Source organism: Hydra viridissima, unplaced genomic scaffold, assembly GCF_058129835.1.
Source record: "Hydra viridissima isolate aposymbiotic clone 2 unplaced genomic scaffold, HvirCarnegie_v1 scaffold_5, whole genome shotgun sequence".
Lineage (NCBI taxonomy): Eukaryota > Metazoa > Cnidaria > Hydrozoa > Anthoathecata > Hydridae > Hydra > Hydra viridissima.
The window spans coordinates 15,783,760-15,806,547 of record NW_028324304.1 but is presented as its reverse complement, the minus strand read 5'-3'; the positions used below and the strand labels follow the sequence as shown (position 1 = coordinate 15,806,547).

The following is a 22,788-nucleotide window of genomic DNA, read 5'->3' as shown; positions in this document are numbered from 1 at the left end:
AAAAAAAATATAGTAATTAACTCCTGCATTGAGGACAGAACCAGGAATCTCTTGGTTTCCTTGTAATATATACACATGAGTAATGAAACCGTTTTTTGGAACAACTTGCATTACTGCATGAAATCATGAGACTAAATTCAGGTTTCATGCAAAAACAATACTGTTTTCTATGTTGAAAGCCTTCGTCTCTTTTTCTGCTGACAATTTCTGGTAAAATAACATTGAAGAAATATTTAGCCAAAACATTAACAACTACTTTAAGAAAATCATTATCACGCTGTACAGTACACTGTAAATAATTGTTTTGCTCAACTGGGGACCACATAAAAAACTCACCAAAGGTAACTTTGCAAACGAACATTTGTAATTGCATCTGGAAAAGATAAGGGTGATTTGATTTTAGACCATTACTATTAAGGGAAAATTTTTCATCACTTTGCCAGTTAATAAAACCATTTTTATAATTATATGGACATTTAATCTCTATTACACCCTTTCCATGACAAGAACAGGTAAATATTCCATCAGGAGAAGCTCCCAAAAAAGGCATATCAGCCATAACATAAAAACCAGAGTTAATAAACGAAAAATTTCTGTGCTTCTTTAACTGGACCTCATAAAATGTATTTTTGGCACGATTTTCCATTTTCTTACCGTATTGTGTAAATTTGCTATAAAAATCTTTTTTATATTGCATGATTTCTTGGATAAGAGATTCACTGAAAACAAATTTATTTGTGTGGCGCATCTTCTCTATTTAAACGGTGGTGCACAGCAACTTGTTGGCGCATCTTCTCTATTTAAACGGTGGTGCACAGCAGCCTCAAGTTTAAAAAGTAGAGCTGCAATATGTGAGCAAGCTGAACCTAGTCCCACTGGACAAGTGCAGCTGCTTTTTTTAACCCACCCATCTTTGTGAAGACAAACCCATACATCATACATGGAACTTTTTATGCTGACTCGCTGGCTTGGAAGAACCTAAATAAAGATGACACCTATTTGCAGTAAAATATGAAAAGTTATTTCTATATAATCAAATTTTATCAACTTTGCTATACTCTAAAATGTAGTTCTCAAAATTTAAGAACTATTTTTTGAATTATAAAAAAGTTGGATGTAATGAAATGTTTATTTAATTTCTCCTACTCCTTGTAGCGTAACTAGGTTATTTGATAGTGATAGTGAACAAAAATCGCTTGCTACTAATATACTAAAATTAAGAGCAAACAAATTAGTTTAAAACCAACATATAACATATGTACCCACATACACATATGATATATGTACATAAAAATACAGCTGTGTATGCAGTAAATTTATTGCAGACATGTGTATGCAGACAAAATTATTAACTGATTATGTTTATGTTTATTTCAACTATGGACCTTGTACTTGTTGCCTCAAATAAAGTAATAAATAAAAAAATAAAATATAACCTTAGTTTTTATAAAACAATAATCTTCGTTGATGCTGGGAGCATACCAGCAATCCTGCACATGGCCACACAAAAAATATGTTTTACATGCCTCCAATGATTTATATGCTTTGGTATTTTCTTTTGTAAACTCACTAGGAGTGTCTATGAGAAAAATTAAAACGTCTCTCCAAGTAATGTCAGGCAACTTTGTAATGTCTTTCTTCCAAACACTTTCATTAAAATGTTCTGGATTTACTTCAATTGGGTTTGAAATATTCATTTTTTATTTATTGATAATTGATTTTAATATTTTAAATAGTTATGTTTATCGAGTAAAAGTTAATGTTGACTATAGTTTAATCGCTATTTTAATTTTGTTTTGCCTGCCAGTATCCGCGCGCGCTTATTGTTAACATTTTGCTTATAAGTCACTTGAAATTGGTTTATTCCGGAAAGTTCTAGAACATTTGATGACGTTAGGGATTTAATAGCTTTAATAGTTTTTACCAATAATTGTAAATATGTGTTTGTGGTGATTTATGACGGTTTGTGGAAGGATATTTTGGGAAAAGCATGGGGTATATATAAAGGAGAGAATTTGTAAAAAAGGACAGTTAGTTTGGAGAGAAAATTATTGCTATTTAGTGACTTGTTGATTGCGAGAAAAAACTACAAGCTAACCGGGCACGTGATGGAGCCATCTACGAATAATTAGAACATCTTTGAAAAATACGATGGTATATCCGATGCCACAATTTGGTTGCAGCGAACCAAAGTGGTTGCAGAGAAGCAACGCGTTGAGTTGACAGTGCACAGTGGGCCAGAATCCCATATTTTTGGAAAAAAGTCATAACTTTTTTTCCTTTCATCCATAGGCCTCAAAATTTCGTATATAAAGTAATTGGATGATTATAATTTGAATGAGCATGATGATTTTTTGTGGTTGCCATGGCAACCCCAGTTGCATAGCAACAGATATTTATGCTTAGTTCTAAAGGGTTATTTTTAAAGCCATTTGTTTCTAAACTTAGTATGCAAATTAACTTGATGATTATAATATGATTGAGCATAACTATTTGTTTTAATTCATAGTCACACTTTCATATAGGTACACGCATTTCCAAAATTATAAAGGTACATAAGACACATTTATAAACTAATATCATCTGTAGATGATCTCAATAAGTCAATAACTCCAGCTGGTAAGTTTTTCGTTTTGGTGTGACTTCCTGCTGTCTTTCTCAGAGATGCAATAAATGGATCAGATGTACACAATAGTCGATTTAACAAATCTTGGTTAGTTTTCACACGAGATGTTTTTCTTGTAAAATGTTCACGATAGTTTTGAAAGTCTTTATTGCGTGCTTCTTGAGCTTCTTCAGAATACATACCAATGGGTAATGCTAAAGTTTTAATAATTTCAGAACCATGGATTAAAATTTTGTGGAGAGATTGGGGCATATAGTACCAAGGATAATGATGAACATAAAGTCGAGCTGTTTTTAAACAGAAAGCCTCAAATTTATCAGTGTCGATGTCTAAACCACATGAAATTGTTGTCAATATAACATGCAAATTTAGAATCAGTTCAACATCAATATTTAAAATTTCTGCGAACTTTTCCGCATTTTGAAATGCTCTTCGAGCCGTATTTCCATCATTTGATGTTCCACTACCACCAGATTTTGGAACATCAACTATCAAGCCCATTTCATCTTTAAATCTATTTTGAATTTGTTGTTTCAGAGCCTTTACTTTGAATTTATCTTCTACTGTTTTTGCCTGCCACTTTTTCAAAGTCATTTTATATCCAATATGTAATAAACATTCAAAAAAACGTATCCAAGCATGTAAGGATGATAAACCAAATGAATAACTGCCTGTTATACCCTTTTTCAAAACCATTTTTTCAATATCATTCATTCCTTTGGGACTTGCCCCACATATAGTACAGCATTGACTAGAATTTGTAACATCTGAGAGAGCAGTATGAACTTTTCCATCAATCATAGTAATTTGTATTATATGATGTATTTTGATTTTTTTATTATTTATATCAACTTCAGTATCTTGCAAATTTGAAATCTCAAGCCTAATGAGATCCTCTTCTGATTTAGAAACTGCTGTCGTTTCTTTTTCAAATTTAAAACGCAGAGGTCTACAGTACATTGTTGATGATGGTCGTGGATTTCGCCAAGCTGGGTACCGTTTTCCATTTTTAAAGCCACACAAGTCTAATGGCACTAGGCATGTAATAAAAAGTGCTTGCTCATCGTTTAAATTTCTTGTTACCGTTCCTTGCGATATTTGTTTATATATGGACTGTCCTGTGGCACCATCAAAGCCTATTTTGTATCTCAGAGAAAGTCTATCTGGAGTGCCTTCAGTGCAAAGGACATCATACTGTGCCTTGCATATTCTTTTTGCTGTATGATCCACCAAAGCTTGCAGTTTTATTTCAGCTGAAAAGTCTGAGACAGTTATATCTGCAGGATAGCATAACAGCTTTGCATCACGGACATCATTATATGGAGGATATATATCAACTCCCTTTTCAACTGCTTGATTTCGAATAATTTGGTAGGAAGCTTTTGTCAATCTAGCATCTAAAAGAAGACAAAGAGCTTCATCTTTAGACATTCTACCATCTTTTTTTGAGGTTTTTTCAATTGGATTTTCTTTTCTACGTTTAATTTCTGAAGCAAATTGTAAAGCAGAAGCAGAATACATTTCAGTTAAGTGACTAATTTTATGTTTTTTGGTTTTAGTAGAGTAGTCATCAAAGTTTGCCTTAATTGGTCTTCCAATAGGTATTGGTGTTACATTTAAATCTTCAGGAACATGGCTTTGAAGCCATTTTTTATTCTTTTCTTCAAATCGAGCCATGCTGCTATATGACTTGCGCCACTTATCTCGTAGATGCGTTATTATTGTTCCTAATTGCTGCTTGTTGCAATGCAAATTCATAGCATCAATAAGTTTGTCCACAATACCAGAATCAGATATTTGTAAATTATTAGGCTTATGCATGATGAATGCATAGATATCAAAGTATTTCATTTTCAGCCTACAAATACAAAAAATATATTCTTGATTAGACATTTGGACAACCAGACATGAAACAAGCTCCAAATATTTATATGTTCATTTTAATGTGATAAAAAAAGATGTTTTGCTAAAAAATCGCGATGATTGGAGCCTGGGAACACAAAAAATACCAGAATGTTGGCCCCCCCTGCCCCAAAGATGAAGCTTGTAAAAATCATGTATAGAGACGCAGCTGACATCCGCCGACAATAGGTAAAATATATATCGATAATGTACATATTGGGCAAGATATTTCAAGTCTCAAATTTCTGGAGCACCCTGGAGCGCAAAAGTATTTTGTTATTTAAATGAAATTTTCACTAAAAAAAGTACTTTAAATACGCCATCATTAGAAACCAGTTTATTTGATATAGCTTACTTGCAAAATAACTTTGGAATAGCTCATTTCATAGATAATACTTAGTTTTATTTAATTGTGCAATAAAAAATGAAGTTTTAAAAATTAATAACAATTTTATGCTTATTAGTAACACGAAAAATATTATAAAATTAAAAAAAAAAAAAAAAAATTTAAAAAAAAAAAAAACCTTTTTTATTATCAGCTTGAAATGCAAACGGCATAAGAGCTGTACAGAAATATATACATTTTATAAAAGCCAGATGTTTAAGCTTTAAAATGGTATATAACAATGTCATTTTTGAGAATATTTTTTTTATACTTTTTTCCACCACCTGGCCCACTGTGCAGTGCTCTTTCCAGTTTTGTTGCGAAGTAATACTTAGTCTTCGATTGTTTGTAAGTAGAAGATAAGAAGGATGTGAAGAGAATCGAAGATGTCTTTATTTATTGAGTTTTTCCTTTGGATGCCTACGTGGCATGAGTTGTGTACGAAGCAGAAGATGAGAGATGAGGAACAAGTGGATGTCTCTTTTGCTGATCTATAATAAAATTTGCTGATTTATAATAAATAGTAGCTATATTAGATAAATGAATTACTATAGTAACTATATGTTTTGGGAACAAGGATTCAGTTGCAAAAGTAATATATCCTTCAACATAAACAGGGAAAATATATACTTTCCACCGCATGAACTCAGGGAAAAATTATTTAAAAATATAGGAAAATCAGGGAATTATCAGGGAAAACTCGGGGAAAATGGATTTTCAAAACTGCCATGAACCCTGTAATAATAATTGTATTATTATTATATTGTGGTTTTGTCTTAGTGAAGCTACTGCAATGTTTGCACTTGCTCCACTATGACAAAACCACACATATTATATGGTAGTAATACTAGTCTAATATTACTACCATATAATATATTTGTGTTTATATATAATAAATAAAAATAATAAGCAAATTTATTTAAGATTAATAATAAAAAAATGTGTATAAGCTACGCAATTCAAAGGTGGGCTTTAATTTGCCACATCCTACCATTATACAGATTCAGGAAAGCAGCTGGTAGAACTATCACTTGGCATTAACTTTGAGTATCTGAATGTAAAGTGAAAAATGTGTTATGCTCTATCAAAGTTAAAGACTTGATATTACTAAACTGTAGCCATTTATCATTATTATTTTTTTCATAACAAACTTTATTTATGAGGTTTGTTTTTAATACCTCTAAACTTAAGTTATTGATAGCTATATATATTTTGATATATGGTTACAAATTTATTTAATTAAAATAATATTTGCTATAATTAGGCTGATGTATCAGAAACAAAGGAAATATATTGTTACAAAAAAAATCATTATAAACTAAAGCATTATAATGATTTTTTTTATAATAATATTAGCATAATTGTATACAATGCTACAACTGTTTATAAGTTTTCAAGAAATTATTGTAATGATTTATTGATATTTTTGCAATATTTTAATACAAATTTATTAATACTACCAGTTATTTTATACTTTTACTTATAAATGGAGACTAAGTCTTTATAAATTGTTATAAAAACTAAATAGTGGGAAAAGAACAAGGTTATTTAATTTAAAACTCCATAATTATAGTTTTACAATTATGGAGTTCTTGCTAGCATATGTTATGTTTTGAAAATTTTTGATTTTTGTAAGGAAGTAGTTTAATAAGTTACACATTGATTAAATTTAACATTTATCTATACTAAAATGATTAATTACGTCATATTGTTCAAAGGCAATATGACATGATTTCCATCATGTAAAGTGATCTTTTTGAATTTTTTTAATTGTTGGGCTTTTTTTTATAAGCCTCTCTGATTTTTCTCCGAATTTATATTTGTTGTTTGGAGAATTTAAAAAATACACCAAGAAAATAACTTAGTTAAAATTGAATCAGTATTATGTGGGAATGAGAATTTTATATTAAAAAATTAGTGCAAACTAAAAACTTTTTTTTTTTTGTACTTAGGGCCACTGACAAAATCTTACATTATGCGCAGTGGCGCCGCAAGTGATATAAGCGCCCTAACTATAAAGAAAATGTGTTTCGAGCATGCATAAAAAAATAACTCAATTGTCTTGAGTTACAAGCACTGGCATAAAATAGGGGGATGGAAAGACGATTGCCCCCAACTAATTCATAATTTCTATTTTTTTCATTTAGATTCTTAGTCTTAGCCCCTCCTCCCACTCAATTTCAAGTAAAATAAAATTTCAAGTAAAATAAAAAACAAAGTTTTTTTTTTTACTTTAAAATTTATTCTCGTGATTTTTTAATGTTAACCGATGTGCCACGTTAAATTTAAATAAATTAAAAAAAAAAAACATGAGCATCTTTTTTGTTTAATATTCACTGAGTCGCATGTTCTCTGGAGTTGTCTGATAATAATATTAAAATTTTTTTTAAACTTTTAATTATTTAAATAATGAACTAACCCCTCTCCACTAAAAACGAACGCAGTGGTCCATGTTGTGTAATGTATAAAAAAATAACGCCGTGGCCCATAAGTGCGTAAAAAAAAAAAAAAAAAAAATACAATTAGGGTGATATTTATTTACACCCCAAAGCCTAAAATTTATTTTATACTAAGTAATGCTTTTAATATGTTTGTAGCTATGAAAATAGCCGTTTTTAATTTCTCTTCTTTGGAGACTTTCTCAGCGTAATCAAATGTTAGGTATTTCATCTTTTTTTTCTTTTTTTTGCACGTGGTTTAAGCTGGATGTTCTCTGGGTTTGTCTTTAGGTAATGGGATTTAAGAATACTTTTTAATTGGATCAATGGACAAGGAATTGATTGATATACTTTTTTCAGTTTATTGAACTCCATGTGTATTGACTGACCGCCTTGTTCGCCGTAAAATCCAAATCCCGCTCTCCATTTTTCTAAAAACGGAATAGCATGATGTTCCAGCATATGCAACTTTGGCGAAACTGTGGCCTCGGGCCAATTTTCCCGGTAAAATTGCATTAATTCGTTTATCTTCTTTTCTGAACAATTTAAATATTAATGTAATATTAGTTAAAAAAAAAAATCAGGAATAGCACTAAAGCATATTTTACATTATAAAAATAATAAATAAAACTTACTTAAAATACTTAATTTTTCTGCTGAAATAGTATTTTTGGATGAAAATATGTAGTAACATTGAGCAAATTTATCAAAGAGCTGCTTGTATTGTTTGCTAACTTCAATTGATTTTGTAAGTATATTTGTCCCTGAATATCCTTTGTCATAAACAAACTTAGGAATAGAGTTGCATAACCGAAGTACTGAATGTTTCTAAATAGAAATATATTTTAAGTGTTAATAATTACTTATTATTAACAAAAAATTATAGTTAATACAAAGTTTTACCCTGTTTATAATAAAATTTATTAAATAGCAACTTAAAAAGTAACATATTACTTTTAACATTTTATGCACATGATTTCCAATAAAACTTTTTCCATGATATGCTTGACGTTGAACATTAAGCTGTTGTAATATTGTCTCGATCATTTGTGTACAAGGTCCCTGACCCTTCTTTAAAAAATGTTCTTCAAGAGTATTAAATAGATTTGTCTAAAAAGAAACTCGTAAAACACTATTCATAACAAAAATAGAATGACTTTTGACTGGGCCAAAAATGACTAAAAGGCTTTTTAAAATTTTTATAAAAATTATACCTTTTTTTTTAAATTAAAATATATTTTTGCTCCTTATTTTTTCTGATCCCTCAAAACTCCTTACGTCTGGGGCTAAAGCCACTTTTGCTCCCCTCACCATGTCACTGTTATTAACAATTGAGGTTCACATGTAACAGCAAACTAAGCATTCCCATAGCTAACATTAGCATCTCAAGTTTGAACTTACTTGAGTGCTTAATAAAATAAGGCATGAGAATTTGAATTTTACAACTTTTAAAGCCCTGATTACACTGAATGTTTTTATTTTATCCATTAGATATAATTTCTGTTAAAATTTAACAAGTGAAATTTATAATAATTAGATTGTTTCTTATTTTGAAAAATGTACAGTTTTAAGAATACAAACTTCACTATTAAGAACTTATAATTAATAAACTCTCGATCCAAAAATTACCTTTTTTTCTTTTTCATTGTTAAGTAGGTCAATTTCTGTCAAGTAAAGAGATTGAACATCGTCTACATCATTTAAATTGCTAACTGCAGCTAATAAAATGAGATCTTTAAGCACTTGAACTTGATCCTCAATATTAAGAATCTCTATTTGAAGGTTCCACAACTGCTTTTGTTTATTTATAAAAATGTCATACTCTTCTGAGCATTTTATGTCGCTTTTTAGAGGTTCAGAAGCCATCATTATGTCAAATTGATGAACTTCTTCTTCAAACATGTTAAAAAAATTTAAATAAATACCAAGAGCCATGTGTAGACTAGGTAAAGACACCTAAGAAATTAAACATAATTTATATAAAGTATAGTACTTTGATATTATTTTTGAATACCATGCTAATAGTGATTTTTCACTGTCAAGGTAAAAAAAAAATAATAAAAAATTACTTGATCTAGTGGTATTTTTAAAATTGGTTCGCTTATCACATTATTGAAATTTTTTGCAATACTCTTTAGTCCTCCATTTTTCATTAACCTTTTATGATCCAAACATAAATCTTCCAATGTGCGATATTTTATTTCAGGGTCAATACATTTCATATCATTTGCTGTTGCATAACAGAAAAGACAACAATGCCTCCCTCAAGAATAAAATAAAGAATATATTGATAATTAAAAATTAAATTAAATTGTTTTATATTATTAAACAGGGCCATCATTTTGAATTTTAGGTAAGATTATTGATAATTGGTTTTGCAATTCATACCCAAAATCAGTTATCTCTCTGATTTTCCTGATAAAGAGAAACCTATTAATTTAAAATTTCAAATAAAAATACCTGAAGCTCCTGAAATACCATAAAGTGCACAAAGAAACTTATAATCACCAAAAATGAACACTCTAATATTTCTATCCTATAGATAAAACTAAATGTGTTATTCGCAAATGATTGTAAGAAATCTATACTCTATAGAAGTGTATAAAGATTTTCAAATGAGCAATATAAACATTATCAATATGTTTTAACAACTAATCATTTTATAAAGATAATATAAATAAAAGTAATCCACAAAATAAATAAAAATATAAAAAAAAGGTCTAAATAAAGATAATCAGCTTGTTAAAGTATTTTTTTTTTGAATCTCTGAGTTGTTTAGTAAAAATGCCTTCACTTGTTTTACTAAACTTAGCCCAAAAGATACCTAGTTATGTAGGCGAATCAAAACAAAGGGGAAAAAAAAAGATTTTATACTTTATTGCAAATCCCATTTTAAGAAAAAGTACTTATACTTCAATTGTTGTAGATCTTTTATTTCTTTTTCAAATCTTGAAATGGCAACTTTAATATTGATTTGATAATCCTTTGCCTCGAATATGCTAAAAACAATGGTGTTATCTTTGCTGTTTGGGTTTATGGTATTTGCTACTTGGTAAGTCATTTTAAAACATCCTCCGCCATAATCTCCTCCTATTTTAATCTGTATCTCTTTCTCAGGGAAAAACTCGTGATAATGAAGACTTTTACAACTATAGAAAAGTTATAAAAAATATATATATTAACAATATATAATACATTAATATAAACAAAAAATTGGCTAGTGATGATGAATATACACATTTAAACAACCTTAATACAAAACCTTTATGCATTTTACATCACATTTATACATGCATTTTACATCACATTTTACATTAACTTATCATTATGTTGGGGGTCAAATACGATAAGTGTTAGTATGCTATATTTTCGTACTTCTATTTGTATTTGATTAAAAAATAATTTTAACATTATTATTTATATTTGATCAAAAAGTATTTTCAGTTCATAAAAAATAATTTAAAAAAAATTGAGATTTATTCAATACTTTATTGAACACAATCAATTTGTATCATAATTCAGTTGTAGTGTGTTATACACTACAACTGAATTATGGATCTGATATATCAACAATTGTTGATGACATCTGGTTTAGAAACCAACTGGCAGTTGCTGCATGTTAAAAACATGGAATTTTCAAAAATCATTATTTCAATCAAAATCACCTTTTTAATTGATCAAGATGTTTGAAAATATGTGTTTGCAAATTTTTGATATAACCGTAAGATGCATCTTTTATTTCAAAGGTTCCTTTTAATTTCCTTTTCAAATGTAAACGGGGCATTCTCTACAATAAAGTCACACCCAGACAGTTATTCACTAACTATTCGTTGTGAAGCATGTGATGCTGTTTGTATATCAAAACTCTTCAGCCATCTGAAAAAAATTATTTACAATATTCTATAAAAATAAATAACATTTTTAACTAACTTAAAAACATGGTAAAAAAAAAACCTAGATATTATTTTAAGCTTTTCCCAAGGTATGCAGAGATCTGCTTTCATAGCTACCATCTTAGTTGCACTAATTGTGACTTTAATATTAGAATTAGCCAATATTTTTTCTTTTTCTGATGGAAGTGAATTCAGAAGCTTTGAGGTCTGGCTACAAACTGCGTCATTAGATAAACCAGACACAACTTCTATATTTCTTTTGACAATAGCATTTCTTTCTCGTACAGTTGCATTTGATGTCTCATTGCTTGTGACATATGACTTTGGAATAGATGAAAACAAAACCGGCTAAAAAAAAAAAAAGAAATCTATGAAAAATTTTTATTAAATGTTAAATATTTTATTAAATATTATTTATTATTTAATTTACTATTTAACAATTGTTAAATATTTAATTTACTATTTAAAAAAACCAATTTTAAGATCAAAAATTTTACTCTAGGTCCTCCACTTTTAAATGAAATTAATTTCCCGCCACTTTGTTTCATCTTTTGCTTAAGAATGTGGAGTGCAGCATCTTCAACTATTCTTGGGATATGACTACTAGCTGTTAGATTAAAAATCTCTGAAATGCTATTATTAAAAGTATACGATGATCGTGACAAACTTGATGAAGATAATGGTGATGACAACAATATTGAGACAGGTTGTGTCAAAGATTTTTTACTGCAGGCGAGCTTATGATGTAAATACACATCGTATTCTTTTGTAACATTAAACTTTGTTTTACATATAATACATTGAACAGTCAACATTTGTATAAGTGAATTTGTTTTATTGCCGGTCACGAAGTCTTCAGGCAACACAGGTGCATCACATTGTGGGCATAAAGATTCATTAATTTATTTTAAGATTTTCTACTTTACTTTAAGATTTTCTACTATGCAGAAAAAACAAAACAAGTGTTCACATTTTTTTAAAGACACCGGTTGCTTTAGTATTTTACCACACAAATCGCATATGCATAGTTGCAAATAAGGATTGAATTCATTTTTCAAATCGCTATTATCTATTTCCATATTGTGTATTGTGAAAATATTTTCTTTTAAAATGCTAAACATTGAAAAAGTCCAAATTTTTTCACCAATTCTAGGATGGCCAACAAACTTTGTTTTATCTCTTATTTGAGATTTTGAAGCATTGAGACCTTGACTCAGTTTTTTTACCTGATGACAAGTATAACAGTCATCACAATGAGGTGTCCATTGTGTACACAAAAGCAGAGTGGTTGACGACTTTCTTTTGATTACTATGTAATTGTTAAGTAGCATTTGTGACAAATGTTTAAAAGGTGAACCCCTTCCACATCTATTAGTGTGATGTGAAAAGTATTTTCAATTTTACTTTTTTGGATGGCTCCAATAGGGTATTTTTTTTTTAAAGCAAAACAACCACAAACTCTGCATAGGAGATTTAAATTATTTATATGCAAATCCATCTAAAATAACCAAATTTATTAAAAAAATATTTCAACACAGTATTAAATTAATATCAAAATACTAATTAGAATTCAATACAAAAATTAAATCAAAATTTAAAATAGTAAAATTAAGTAAAAAATAATCCACTATAACAAAGTTTTAAGTGCATACAATAAATTTATTGTATATGTAAAGAAATTGTATTTAAGACCCCCCTTATAGTCCGTAAAAAATAAGTTATATGCAAGGCCAAGCACAATTCTTAACCCTAACCATAACTGTCTAAGACTAATATTTAGGATAGGGTTTGTTTTTTATATATATTTTAACGGGGTACATTAAATACATGTCTACTGACTTCTTTTATAAAAGAAGTCAGTAGACGTGTATTTAATCTACTTATTAAACTCATTTTTACTGACTATAAGGTGGGTCTTAAATACAAAAATATTAGAATGCTAATCAAAAAATAAAATTTAAAGAAAATATAGTAGCTCAATAAAGAAAAATAATTCTAACACAGGTAAAAGTTTTAATTTATTACAAACTAATAATAACTCGAAAGTTCATAACTTTGTAAAACTTGTTATTGTTGACCTGTAAAAATGTTAATTTTCAACAACAACAAAAATTGTAGCCTGAGATGAATTGAAAGCATCAAAAAGATAAAAGATTTATAAAACTTCTTAAAAAATTTCTGTCTAATTTTAACGCTCAACTTTTGCAAAATATCACTTTAAAATGTATAAACAAACGACAGTGTGATACCTTTAAAAGTAACTAAGTGTTAATCGTAAAATTTTACATATGCATGTCAATTTTCGTTGATTCTATATAAAAAAGGAACCACTATAAGTATTTTTCCCAAAAATTGTATTACAACAAAAAAACAAAAACAATTTATGCAAATAAATTAGTTTCTAAGAAGTATTAATTCGGTTTCAAAGATCCACAGCCATTTTGAAAATTATTCAACTTGCTTTATGCCAACGCGCTTGCATATAATAACTTGGCGCTTTTTGCTAAAGTTTGAATGACCGTGCAAGAAATTGAACATCTTAGCTCCATTATCACTTTAAAATATATTGGAATATACAAAAAAAATCACGGGTAAAATAACATTTTACAGTGATACTTTTTTAACATGCAACAATGAGAAAAACCGTAACTTTCGGAACCATAAAAATGACTTAAATACATTTATTTTAGAACTAAAGGTATATTTTAAATAAACTTTCATGTGTCTAAATCAATATTCATTTGTTAAAAACTGACTAAAAAGAGTTTAAAATTTGACTACTTATTCAGTTTCCGCCGTGGAATTGCCCATATATATATATATATATATATATATATATATATATATATATATATATATATATATATATATATATATATATATATATATATATATATATATATATATATATATATATATATATATACATATATATATATAGCACAACATACACACAGTTTACAACAGTACATAGATATAAAATTAGATATTTCATAATAAATTGTTTATCCGTTCGATTCAGATATAGAACTAATATCTTCACTATTGCAACTTTCTTCGCTACTATAATTAGTGGCAATGCTAGCATTAGCTGAATCAAGGGGAAAACTCTTCGCTTACCTAAGTATATATCCACAGCGCGAGTTAATACATCATCGCGTTCTTGTTGAGTGAAATTCGTGTCATTCCCTGCTATTATAGAGCCTTCCATTGTTGAGTAGTTCATCTTTAAACGCCTATCAGTCAAAATACTAAAAACGCGTCCGACAGTTGAATTAGAACCAGCAATACACATCATAAGTTCAACTAAGAGACTTAAGCTTGGAAACATAATTTTATGATAAAGAAAAATATCCTGCCATATTTGCAATGGTGTGAGTACAATGGTGTACTGCGCAATTATTACTAGTTTTGAAGCTCTCCATTCCGAAAGAACCATTTTAAAATCCATTCCTAATTTTTGTAGTGGGTAGAAAAATTCGTTTAGTTGTAAAGATATGCTGGCATCACCATACATGCTGTTTGCTGTCCATACTTGCAGATCTAACCAATCCATTGATTCGAATAAGGGATTTAACAGCGAACTAAATCTATCGTTTATCAATGGCAGAATGATTTCAATTACTATTTTTTTTTACTTTAATAGCAGAATGAATACATTCAAAGTTCAGATTAGCCATATTGTTGAGTTCAATCTCAATGAACTCTGGGTTTGATTTTTTCAATTTGTTTGAAATACGAAGAAACGAGATTGGTTGAACCATCTTTTTCTTTGATTTTAAACTTGAATAAACATGAATCAATAATATTATCAATACCTTCATTGCTTAATTCCGCCAAACTAGCCTTAGTTGTATCCACCGCTGGTTTTAACTCATTCACCATTGACATTTGTTTTTTAAAACTAATGATAACGTCGATAACTTTTCTAAGATAATCAAATAACTACAAACCATACAGTCTGTAGTCATGCAACTGTCTGGATATCCCAGAAAGTTTAGCGCGCATAGCTGCTTTAGTGTCGCGATCAGCAAGAGTATTGTCGAAACCCAAAATAAGCGAAAGGGAATTATGTAACAATTTTTTAAAGCCGCGTCTCCTGTGACTTATAAAGCGCTTTCCAAATATTTTAGGCAAGGTGTAGTATGTAATGTTCAAAGCCCCAGCAGGTTTTTTAACTGTGCATTTTAGTTTTCCAGAATTGCGAAATAAATTAAATATGGAAATATAAAAGCGTTCACACTCTTTATACTGGGAAATATCTTTCATGGCATCTTTTAATGCTAGTTCTAAACGACTGTTTACACAGTGAATTTTGATCAGCCACATTCTATCTTTTTTTAATTGTTTTAACACGCCATTATAAATTCCAAAATTAACGCTATCTCCGTCGGCCGTAGCGCTTTCAAGTTTGTATTTGTAAGCTGACGCAGTTAAAGGAACACTACCGGTTTCAATAAAAATGGTATCAATAGCCTTTTTAATGGTATTGGCACCCATACCACCCAAATTGTTCATATCAAGTAAAGAAGCTGCAAAACAGGCAGCGATCCCCTCGCGTTCAACGCGCGGGGATCGCTGCCTGTTTTGCAGCTTCTTTACTTTGTTTTTCTAGCCTGAGAACCATCGGGAAGAATGGAGAAAAAGTTTGTTTCATTTACAATTTTAGCTACTTTTTCTTTAATGGCATTGGTAATGCATGAGATATATCGCAGATTTCTCTAAATCCGAACAAAATCGTACTTAAAGTTGAATAACTCCGCTTGCTTTTTGAATTTTATGTTTATTTTTTTATATAAATAAACTGGAATCTAAACTGAATCAAACTGTATTAAGCAACAAGTATATTTATTATAAAAATATCGTTGATTTTTTAATTTAAAAAGTAAAGTTTTCGTTCGGAATTAGGAACACGTGTTCCTAATTCAGATAAAAAGATTTTTAAAGTTTAAAATTATTTTTATTTTAATGTAAGAGTTTAACATTGTGTTGGTGTAGAGTGTGCATTATCTATTTATAAGATCCTGTCTTCCATTACTTTTTTGTAATCAGTTAAAAAAAAAAAACTTTCACAGTCATTGCCTGTTTCTGTCAGTTAACCAGAAGAAATATTAGATATTAGTATCAGGTCGGTTGCAGCCATAGCGAATGCTTCCCCATTAATCAATTAGGAAGCTTGTAGTGCTTTTTAATCATAAAGAAATGCAGTTTTATCGTTTATACAGTTGTATTTTGAAATGGCAGTAATTCAAAGACTGAAACATTGTTAGTTGTAGTTTTGTATTGTAATAATTGTATTAAATTTTCTTTCGCGATCTTCATTTTTTTTAAACTTTGACATTTCTTTTTTATTAACAAACGTTAACATAAACAAGAAGTTTAGAAATTCAATAAAAAGGTTAAAAGCGTTTATTAGTTTCTAAGTTAATGTCGTTAAAATACTATTGTTAAATATTGCGGTTCATTATCTACACGTAAAAACTTTTGCAAAAAAAAGTGCATTCCGAAATTAGTTCGGAATTTGGGAAACATTTTAATTATGCAGAAAAGTACTGTTTTTGAGATATCTTACGAAGTATTGCTAACTTTTGACTTTTCTTCTAAAAGAAGTACACCATTGAATCTTTGGCATAAGATCAATGTCTTGAAATGTCTATGTGGCATGCTCAATTTTAGAGCCATTTCATACGCTGTTCTAATCATCTTTAATAGCGCTTAGCGGTTGTCTTCTGTAATAGGTAACAAGTTTTCCATATCGAGGTTAGCAACACAACTACTTCCAGGATCTACTGAGTTACCATTATCAATTTGTACCGCTAATCTATGGCTTTGCCCTTTAAGATGGCGATTAACCTTTAAAATTATCAAATAAAAAATCACGGTTCAAATTAGGCAATTCTCTAGTCAATTTATTCACTAAATAATGGCAAAAAGATTTAAGTAAATATTCACACTTATCCGAAAAAGAGAATAATTACTCCAAAAAGCACCGGAAAAACCCTTTGGTGGGAACAATATACACATCTTCCTGATTTGAAAAATCCAAAAATTTAAATCTTTTATGACCATCCGAGAAAAAAAATTCAGTTTGAAGGTTTCGGCATAGTCAAAAAAAGTTGAAAAATGCTGGAAATGTAACTTTTTATCTTTGTAATAAAAAACATAAAAATAAGTCAGAAATTGTATGTTGATTGCTTTGAGAATCATAGTAAAACAATATTTGCTTTTCTGAACATTTTATTCTCAATAAATACAAGGTTATTTTTTCTTATGTAATCAAAAATTTCTTCCCAACACTTTCCACATATTAAATTCAAAAAACAAACAGTGCATTCCTTTAATTTTAATCAAAGTTTTAAATTCAAAAAGGTTTTCTTGAAAAAATTTAACAGGTTTTCAAGAGGAGTCAATGCTTTCACAAGTTCTTGCTGTTGAAATCAACAAGACGATTTTGTACGTTTCGCAAATATTCTGGATGGTCTATTGGCCTCTTGTATCTTTCCCAATGTGTCCTGAAGTTGTGATGCAATGCTTCTGACTTTAAAAAAGTAGAATCATGCACATCTAAAGGTGACTTTCCATTCATCCGTTGTAGCTACGGGAAAGGGAAAGGGATGGGGAAATTAATCACGTGAACATGAGCATTTTGTAATTTGAATTTGAAAATTACTCACTGTGCATGCTCACCTGATTAATTTTCCCATCCCTTTCCCGTAGCTAAAACGGATGAGTGGAAGCTCACCGTAAGAGTGGATCATGAACAACATTTTGAAACTGCTTGGCCTTCTTGTGGTCCATACCTGAATCTTGAAATGAGGCAAGGCGCTTTCTTATTAAGCCAGAAGTGCTGATTTTTCACATAGTGAAAGTTACGGTGATCCGCATCACTCCAAGTACATGGATGAGAGCTGGCATGGGGTTGAAGCCCGCAAACAAGGTTTGCTAACTTCATGTCACAGGACAAAGAAAAATCTATTCTACTTAGATAAATTAAAGACAAGATGCTTTTGAGGTTATCATAGTTTTCAGCAACATTCTGTGTCTGGGTGTTTGAAATAACACAGCCTTTTTGCCTGGTGGTGAAATGGATGGTCTTCTTTCTTCTTCTTGAATGCTAAGACTGACTCTAAGGAAACCACCTCCATCATCGATGCCCAACTTCACCAAGAAGTCTTGGCTCGACAACTTTTGTATTTGTGACTTGGTTTAATGTTGACGCAAGTTTTTTGATGTTGCTAATTTTAATTCTTTCATAACTTTCAGATTCACTTTCAGAAAACTCACTTAATTCTAGGTCGGGAAGATAAATAACAATAACAATTCCTTGTTCCCCATTGTCAGTTTTAAATCTTTTTTTCTTATAAAACTTGTTAACTCTTATATAAGTCATCTAAAAATAAACAAATTTGATATTTATACTATTTAAGCATAAATTTTGTATGAGTATATACCTATATACTTATACAAAATTTTTATATATATTTATAATAATTATATACATAAATTATATATATTATATATATATATATATATAAATATATATATATATATATATATATATATATATATATATATATATATATATAAAAATATATATATATAATGTTTTTTAAGCAATGGTTTTCGCATCTTAAGCAAAAACAAAATTGAACCTAATCTGCGCAATGTTGCTGTACAACAACAATGTAACTTTAATCATTTTTACCCATCCAAATCATAGTTTAAAAAAAATTAAGTGTTAAGATAAAACAATAATAAATAATTTTCATAATTTTATTTTTCATACTTTCTAGACAAAAATATATATGTAAATACGGACATAGATTATAAGAATTATACAAACGGCTTTACTACAACACTTTCTTAACTTGCAAAACATTATTACATGCCAAGCATAGTCCAATCGAGCAGGAAAACAATTTAAATTCAAGGACTTATCTGTGATTAATAATTTTATGAAGTCTGTAAATTAAATGCTACTTTAGGTTACTTTATTTTCAACAATTTTCAACTGTTGTTGTGCAACAACACCGCGAAGTAAAGGGTTAAAGAACCTTATATATTGGATTTTCGTAAGAACCCTCCATAAAGGTTTTTTAAAGAACTACTTAAGGATCATTGAAGAACTCTATTACGGGTGCTCTATTTAAGCATTCGTTAAGGTTTCGTAAAAGAATTTTTCATACAGTTTTGCATTACCTGCCTGCCAAAAGTTTTTTATTTTTTTTTTTATTTTTTTTTTTTTTTTTGCCAAAATACATAGGCATTATTTAATATTTTCAAAAAAATTATTTAGTTTTTCGTTTTTAATTTAATAATTTTAAATTAACTATATATATACATATATATTACGTATATATTTATAATATGTTTTACATATATAGTAACTATATGTACCTTTTTTACGAAAACTACTTTTTATCATTACTCTGGATGTTGTAGGAGAGTTTAAAAACACTAAAATTAAATAAAAATGTATTTTTATTGATTCTATTTTTATTAACTAATTTATTTTATATTAACTTTTTTCTAATTATGTTATGAACTATTATGTAAAAACAGACAGTTATAATATAGCATTTTAAGAATTCACTTGTGTTGTATTTTAAAAATACACTTATGTTGCTTTTTACTCAGCGCGTAATTATTTCAGAATATTAAAATATAAAAAAATATAAAACCACTCCAGAAAAATGTTTAGAATGAATAATTTTGGGGTTAAAAAAGCTGAGTTTTTAACAATATGCTCATAAACAATATGCTCATAAAACAATAACGTGTTTTTTAAATGCGGGGGATATTGAATATTATATATTTAATACGACGCAAAAACACACGACATCGCTAATGAAACATCAACATCGCTGCAATGCTCTATTATAATGCAACCATCTAACATAACACAACAGTCTTTTGATATTAGCCTTTGTATTTTTGGGATTTTGATAGTTGGCACAATCTGCACTGGTTGAATGTCAAATGTAAACAAGCAGTCAATAGATTCTTTGAACAGCCTTGGTAACAAAATAATGGATGCATTCAATGCAGCATCTGTAATGTAACAAATCATTTATAAAATATTATGTTAATGTCAAAATACAATACACAAAACCAGACCTCAGAGTTAGGTAAAAAAAAAAAAAAAAAAAAAAGCTTATTATGTTGCATCAGGATACTGATGCCATCTAAACAACTTTAGATGCTTTGGAGCATCCAAAGTTGTATAATATAAAGTTATATATATTTGTATGAGGCGTATTGTGTCATGTGCAATTAGCATAAGTAATAATTTTCATTTTTTTAAATTTACTTTACATTTTACTCATTAAACATTTTATAAAATATTGTGACACAAATATTGAACATAACCTTTCTTCATCAAGTCATCAATTTCTCACTCCACTTCTGCAGATATTGAATTTACTAAATCATCTTTATGCTTTGATTTTATTAATTGCTTAATTTTGTCAGCCATTCCACCCATAGATTGGTGGAGTTCTTTTTTCTAATCTTTGGCAAATCGTAATCTCATTTCATTTAGAAACTTTAAAAGAAAAAAAAAATACCCAGTGATGACAAAATCTTATAATATGGTAGATTTAAAAAAATAATGGTATTTCTTCCACATGTAATAAAGCTAGCATCACTGAATTGTGAACATGATATTGGATTCCATTTATAAGCAAGCTGCTACACTTCCAAATAGTTTCTTTCTTATCAGTAATACCATAACCAAAAATACTTACTACTCTTTCTTGAATAAAAGATGCTAAACTTTCAAAAGTAATGGAACAAAGATTATAAGTTTTCTCATTTTCTTTGAAGAAACCTGAAGATGTCATCTCCCAACACTGCCGTAACTGGTGTCGTTTTGCAAGCGAGTAGGCAATATTTTTAAAATTTCTAATTGAAGAAGCCAATTTTTTTAAATACAAGTGTTTTGCTTTAAAATGTATTCACCATAAATAACGCAGCGGCCCATAATCATTAATAAGACGAGCATAATGGAGCATGAATTGAAATTTGGGTGTAAAATTATTTGGAAAAGTTCTGCTAAATTGTGCAAAAACTGTTCCACTAAATATTGCAGAAACGGTAATACAGATTTAGAAATTTTAGGAGCAAACACATTATCAGCTATTTCTCTAAGCTGTACATACAACAACCAATATTTATTAGACATTGGTATATGATTTCCAGTCATAAATGGTAATAAACGAAACATAGAATCTTTTTGTGATGCTGATTCAATAAAATTAATCGAAGAAGCAGAACGTACAACAGATGGAACTGGTTTGTTCAATCTGTCATTTCTACCTATTTCAAATACATTAAGCTCTATATTCATATGCTCAATTGAAATTAACTTATCTTCTTTGAGTTTCGACAACAATAGACTAGTTAATTGTGGAGCTGTACCTTCCAACATGTCATGCATTATGTCTTGGGGAAACGCTATCATACCTTTAAAATATGATAAATCTAAAAAAGGACAACGCCTTTCAACACCGTACATACTTGAAGAAATCTGACGTTGGCATGAAATAGCAGCCAAGTGATAATGATGTATTTCATCTGTACGAAGTGTTGCATCAAGCTCAGAAAACATTTCATTTTTGTCTATATACAAAGTCATACACTGACGGCAAAAAAAACCTGAATTAAAAATACGACAAAAACCAGCTAGTAAATGGGCTGACAGGTTATCAGCAGATATTGCTACTGAGCCACCATATAATTGAATCTGTTGGCCATCAACTATAACTAGTATGCCTTCATATTGTAACGTTATTAAATCCTGAATGAAAGGTTTTAAAACATACTTGTCAATGGCGGATTGTGTGTCGCGGGTGGGCCAAGTCAGTAAATAGGGGGCGATCGGAGTTGCGTGTGGTATTTTGAGCCCCAGAAATTGTTTTCCTGAAAACTGCACATATGGCTAAAACACTTTATAAGTGGTTTTATTTGATTTTAATCATACATATCACATACCGTAAGACACTAAATAAACTAATTTTTTTTTTGAGTGACCTACATTAATTTTAGTTAACAATTATCTTTTTTAAAATAAGAAACATTTAATATTACTGAAATAGCTCAGTCCTTTAAAAATGTATTTAAAAAGACATTAGAAAAGTTAGCATTTAGAAAAAATGAACTTTTCAGATAGTTTAGACAACTTTTTTTCTGCAAGATTTTATTAAAGCAAAACTATTTATTGAGAAGTTTAAGTCAAGGCTTTCAGCAAGCTCTCGTTCAATAGAAATTAATGCTAATCCAGAAAGACGTTCGTTTGTCATTGTCGATCTAAGATAGTTTTTTATAATCTTTAGTTAACTGAAATTTCTTTCAGCATTAGCAGATGTAACAGGAAGAGTCAAGTAGATTTTGTAAAGTAAAGACAAGAAAGGGAGACCGGGTTCCATCTGTTTCTCAATCAAGAATTGAAGTACATCTTTCATTTGTAAGTCAGTTGTCAGCGATGGGGATATCGATGCATACACATCTCTGAAAGTCTCATACTCTACGACTGCTTCTTCAGTA

At 29.3% G+C, this 22,788-nt stretch overlaps 5 protein-coding genes and 2 pseudogenes across 5 annotated transcripts in view; 1 reads left to right on the top strand and 6 right to left on the bottom strand.

The window, feature by feature from the left end:
• The window catches only part of LOC149888907 (uncharacterized), a 280,117-nt gene that overhangs the window by 75,083 nt on the left and 182,246 nt on the right, over positions 1-22,788 (top strand). The gene's annotated exons all lie outside the window — the stretch shown is intronic.
• On the bottom strand, positions 17-748 carry LOC149888923 (uncharacterized). Its single transcript, XM_090087568.1, has one exon. The coding sequence runs from the start codon at positions 746-748 to the stop codon at positions 17-19; it is 732 nt and encodes a 243-aa protein (XP_089943694.1).
• LOC145195066 (uncharacterized) lies at positions 754-1,766 on the bottom strand. Its single transcript, XM_080072834.2, has 2 exons — positions 1,437-1,766; positions 754-978 (listed from the first exon to the last, which is right to left on the bottom strand). The coding sequence occupies exons 1-2, from the start codon at positions 1,695-1,697 to the stop codon at positions 754-756; spliced, it is 486 nt and encodes a 161-aa protein (XP_079928960.2). The 5' UTR covers positions 1,698-1,766.
• On the bottom strand, positions 2,228-5,044 carry LOC149888922 (uncharacterized). Its single transcript, XM_090087956.1, has one exon. It carries the CDS (start codon positions 4,517-4,519, stop codon positions 2,567-2,569), a length of 1,953 nt encoding a protein of 650 aa, XP_089944082.1. The 5' UTR covers positions 4,520-5,044; the 3' UTR covers positions 2,228-2,566.
• On the bottom strand, positions 7,515-10,500 carry LOC149888921 (uncharacterized). Its single transcript, XM_090087993.1, has 8 exons — positions 10,258-10,500; position 9,940; positions 9,812-9,887; positions 9,421-9,614; positions 8,981-9,307; positions 8,306-8,461; positions 7,987-8,179; positions 7,515-7,887 (listed from the first exon to the last, which is right to left on the bottom strand). The coding sequence occupies exons 1-8, from the start codon at positions 10,410-10,412 to the stop codon at positions 7,580-7,582; spliced, it is 1,410 nt and encodes a 469-aa protein (XP_089944119.1). The 5' UTR covers positions 10,413-10,500; the 3' UTR covers positions 7,515-7,579.
• Positions 14,250-17,091, bottom strand: LOC149888920 (uncharacterized; annotated as a pseudogene).
• LOC149888919 (uncharacterized) lies at positions 18,389-20,888 on the bottom strand (annotated as a pseudogene).

What these genes read in the sequence shown, in the direction of transcription:
- LOC145195066 (XM_080072834.2), bottom strand. Translation starts at nt 1,697, where the DNA reads ATGAATATTTCAAACCCAATTGAAGTAAATCCAGAACATTTTAATGAA. An exon ending in ATTGTTTTATAAAAACTAAG is followed by an intron (nt 979 to 1,436) that starts GTTATATTTTAT and finishes ATCTTTATTTAG; the next exon opens with GTTCTTCCAAGCCAGCGAGT.
- LOC149888921 (XM_090087993.1), bottom strand. Translation starts at nt 10,412, where the DNA reads ATGACTTACCAAGTAGCAAATACCATAAACCCAAACAGCAAAGATAAC. An exon ending in TAAAAATACCACTAGATCAA is followed by an intron (nt 9,308 to 9,420) that starts GTAATTTTTTAT and finishes TTAATTTCTTAG; the next exon opens with GTGTCTTTACCTAGTCTACA. An exon ending in ATGTGCATAAAATGTTAAAA is followed by an intron (nt 8,180 to 8,305) that starts GTAATATGTTAC and finishes ATTTCTATTTAG; the next exon opens with AAACATTCAGTACTTCGGTT.
- LOC149888923 (XM_090087568.1), bottom strand. Translation starts at nt 748, where the DNA reads ATGCGCCACACAAATAAATTTGTTTTCAGTGAATCTCTTATCCAAGAA.
- LOC149888922 (XM_090087956.1), bottom strand. Translation starts at nt 4,519, where the DNA reads ATGTCTAATCAAGAATATATTTTTTGTATTTGTAGGCTGAAAATGAAA.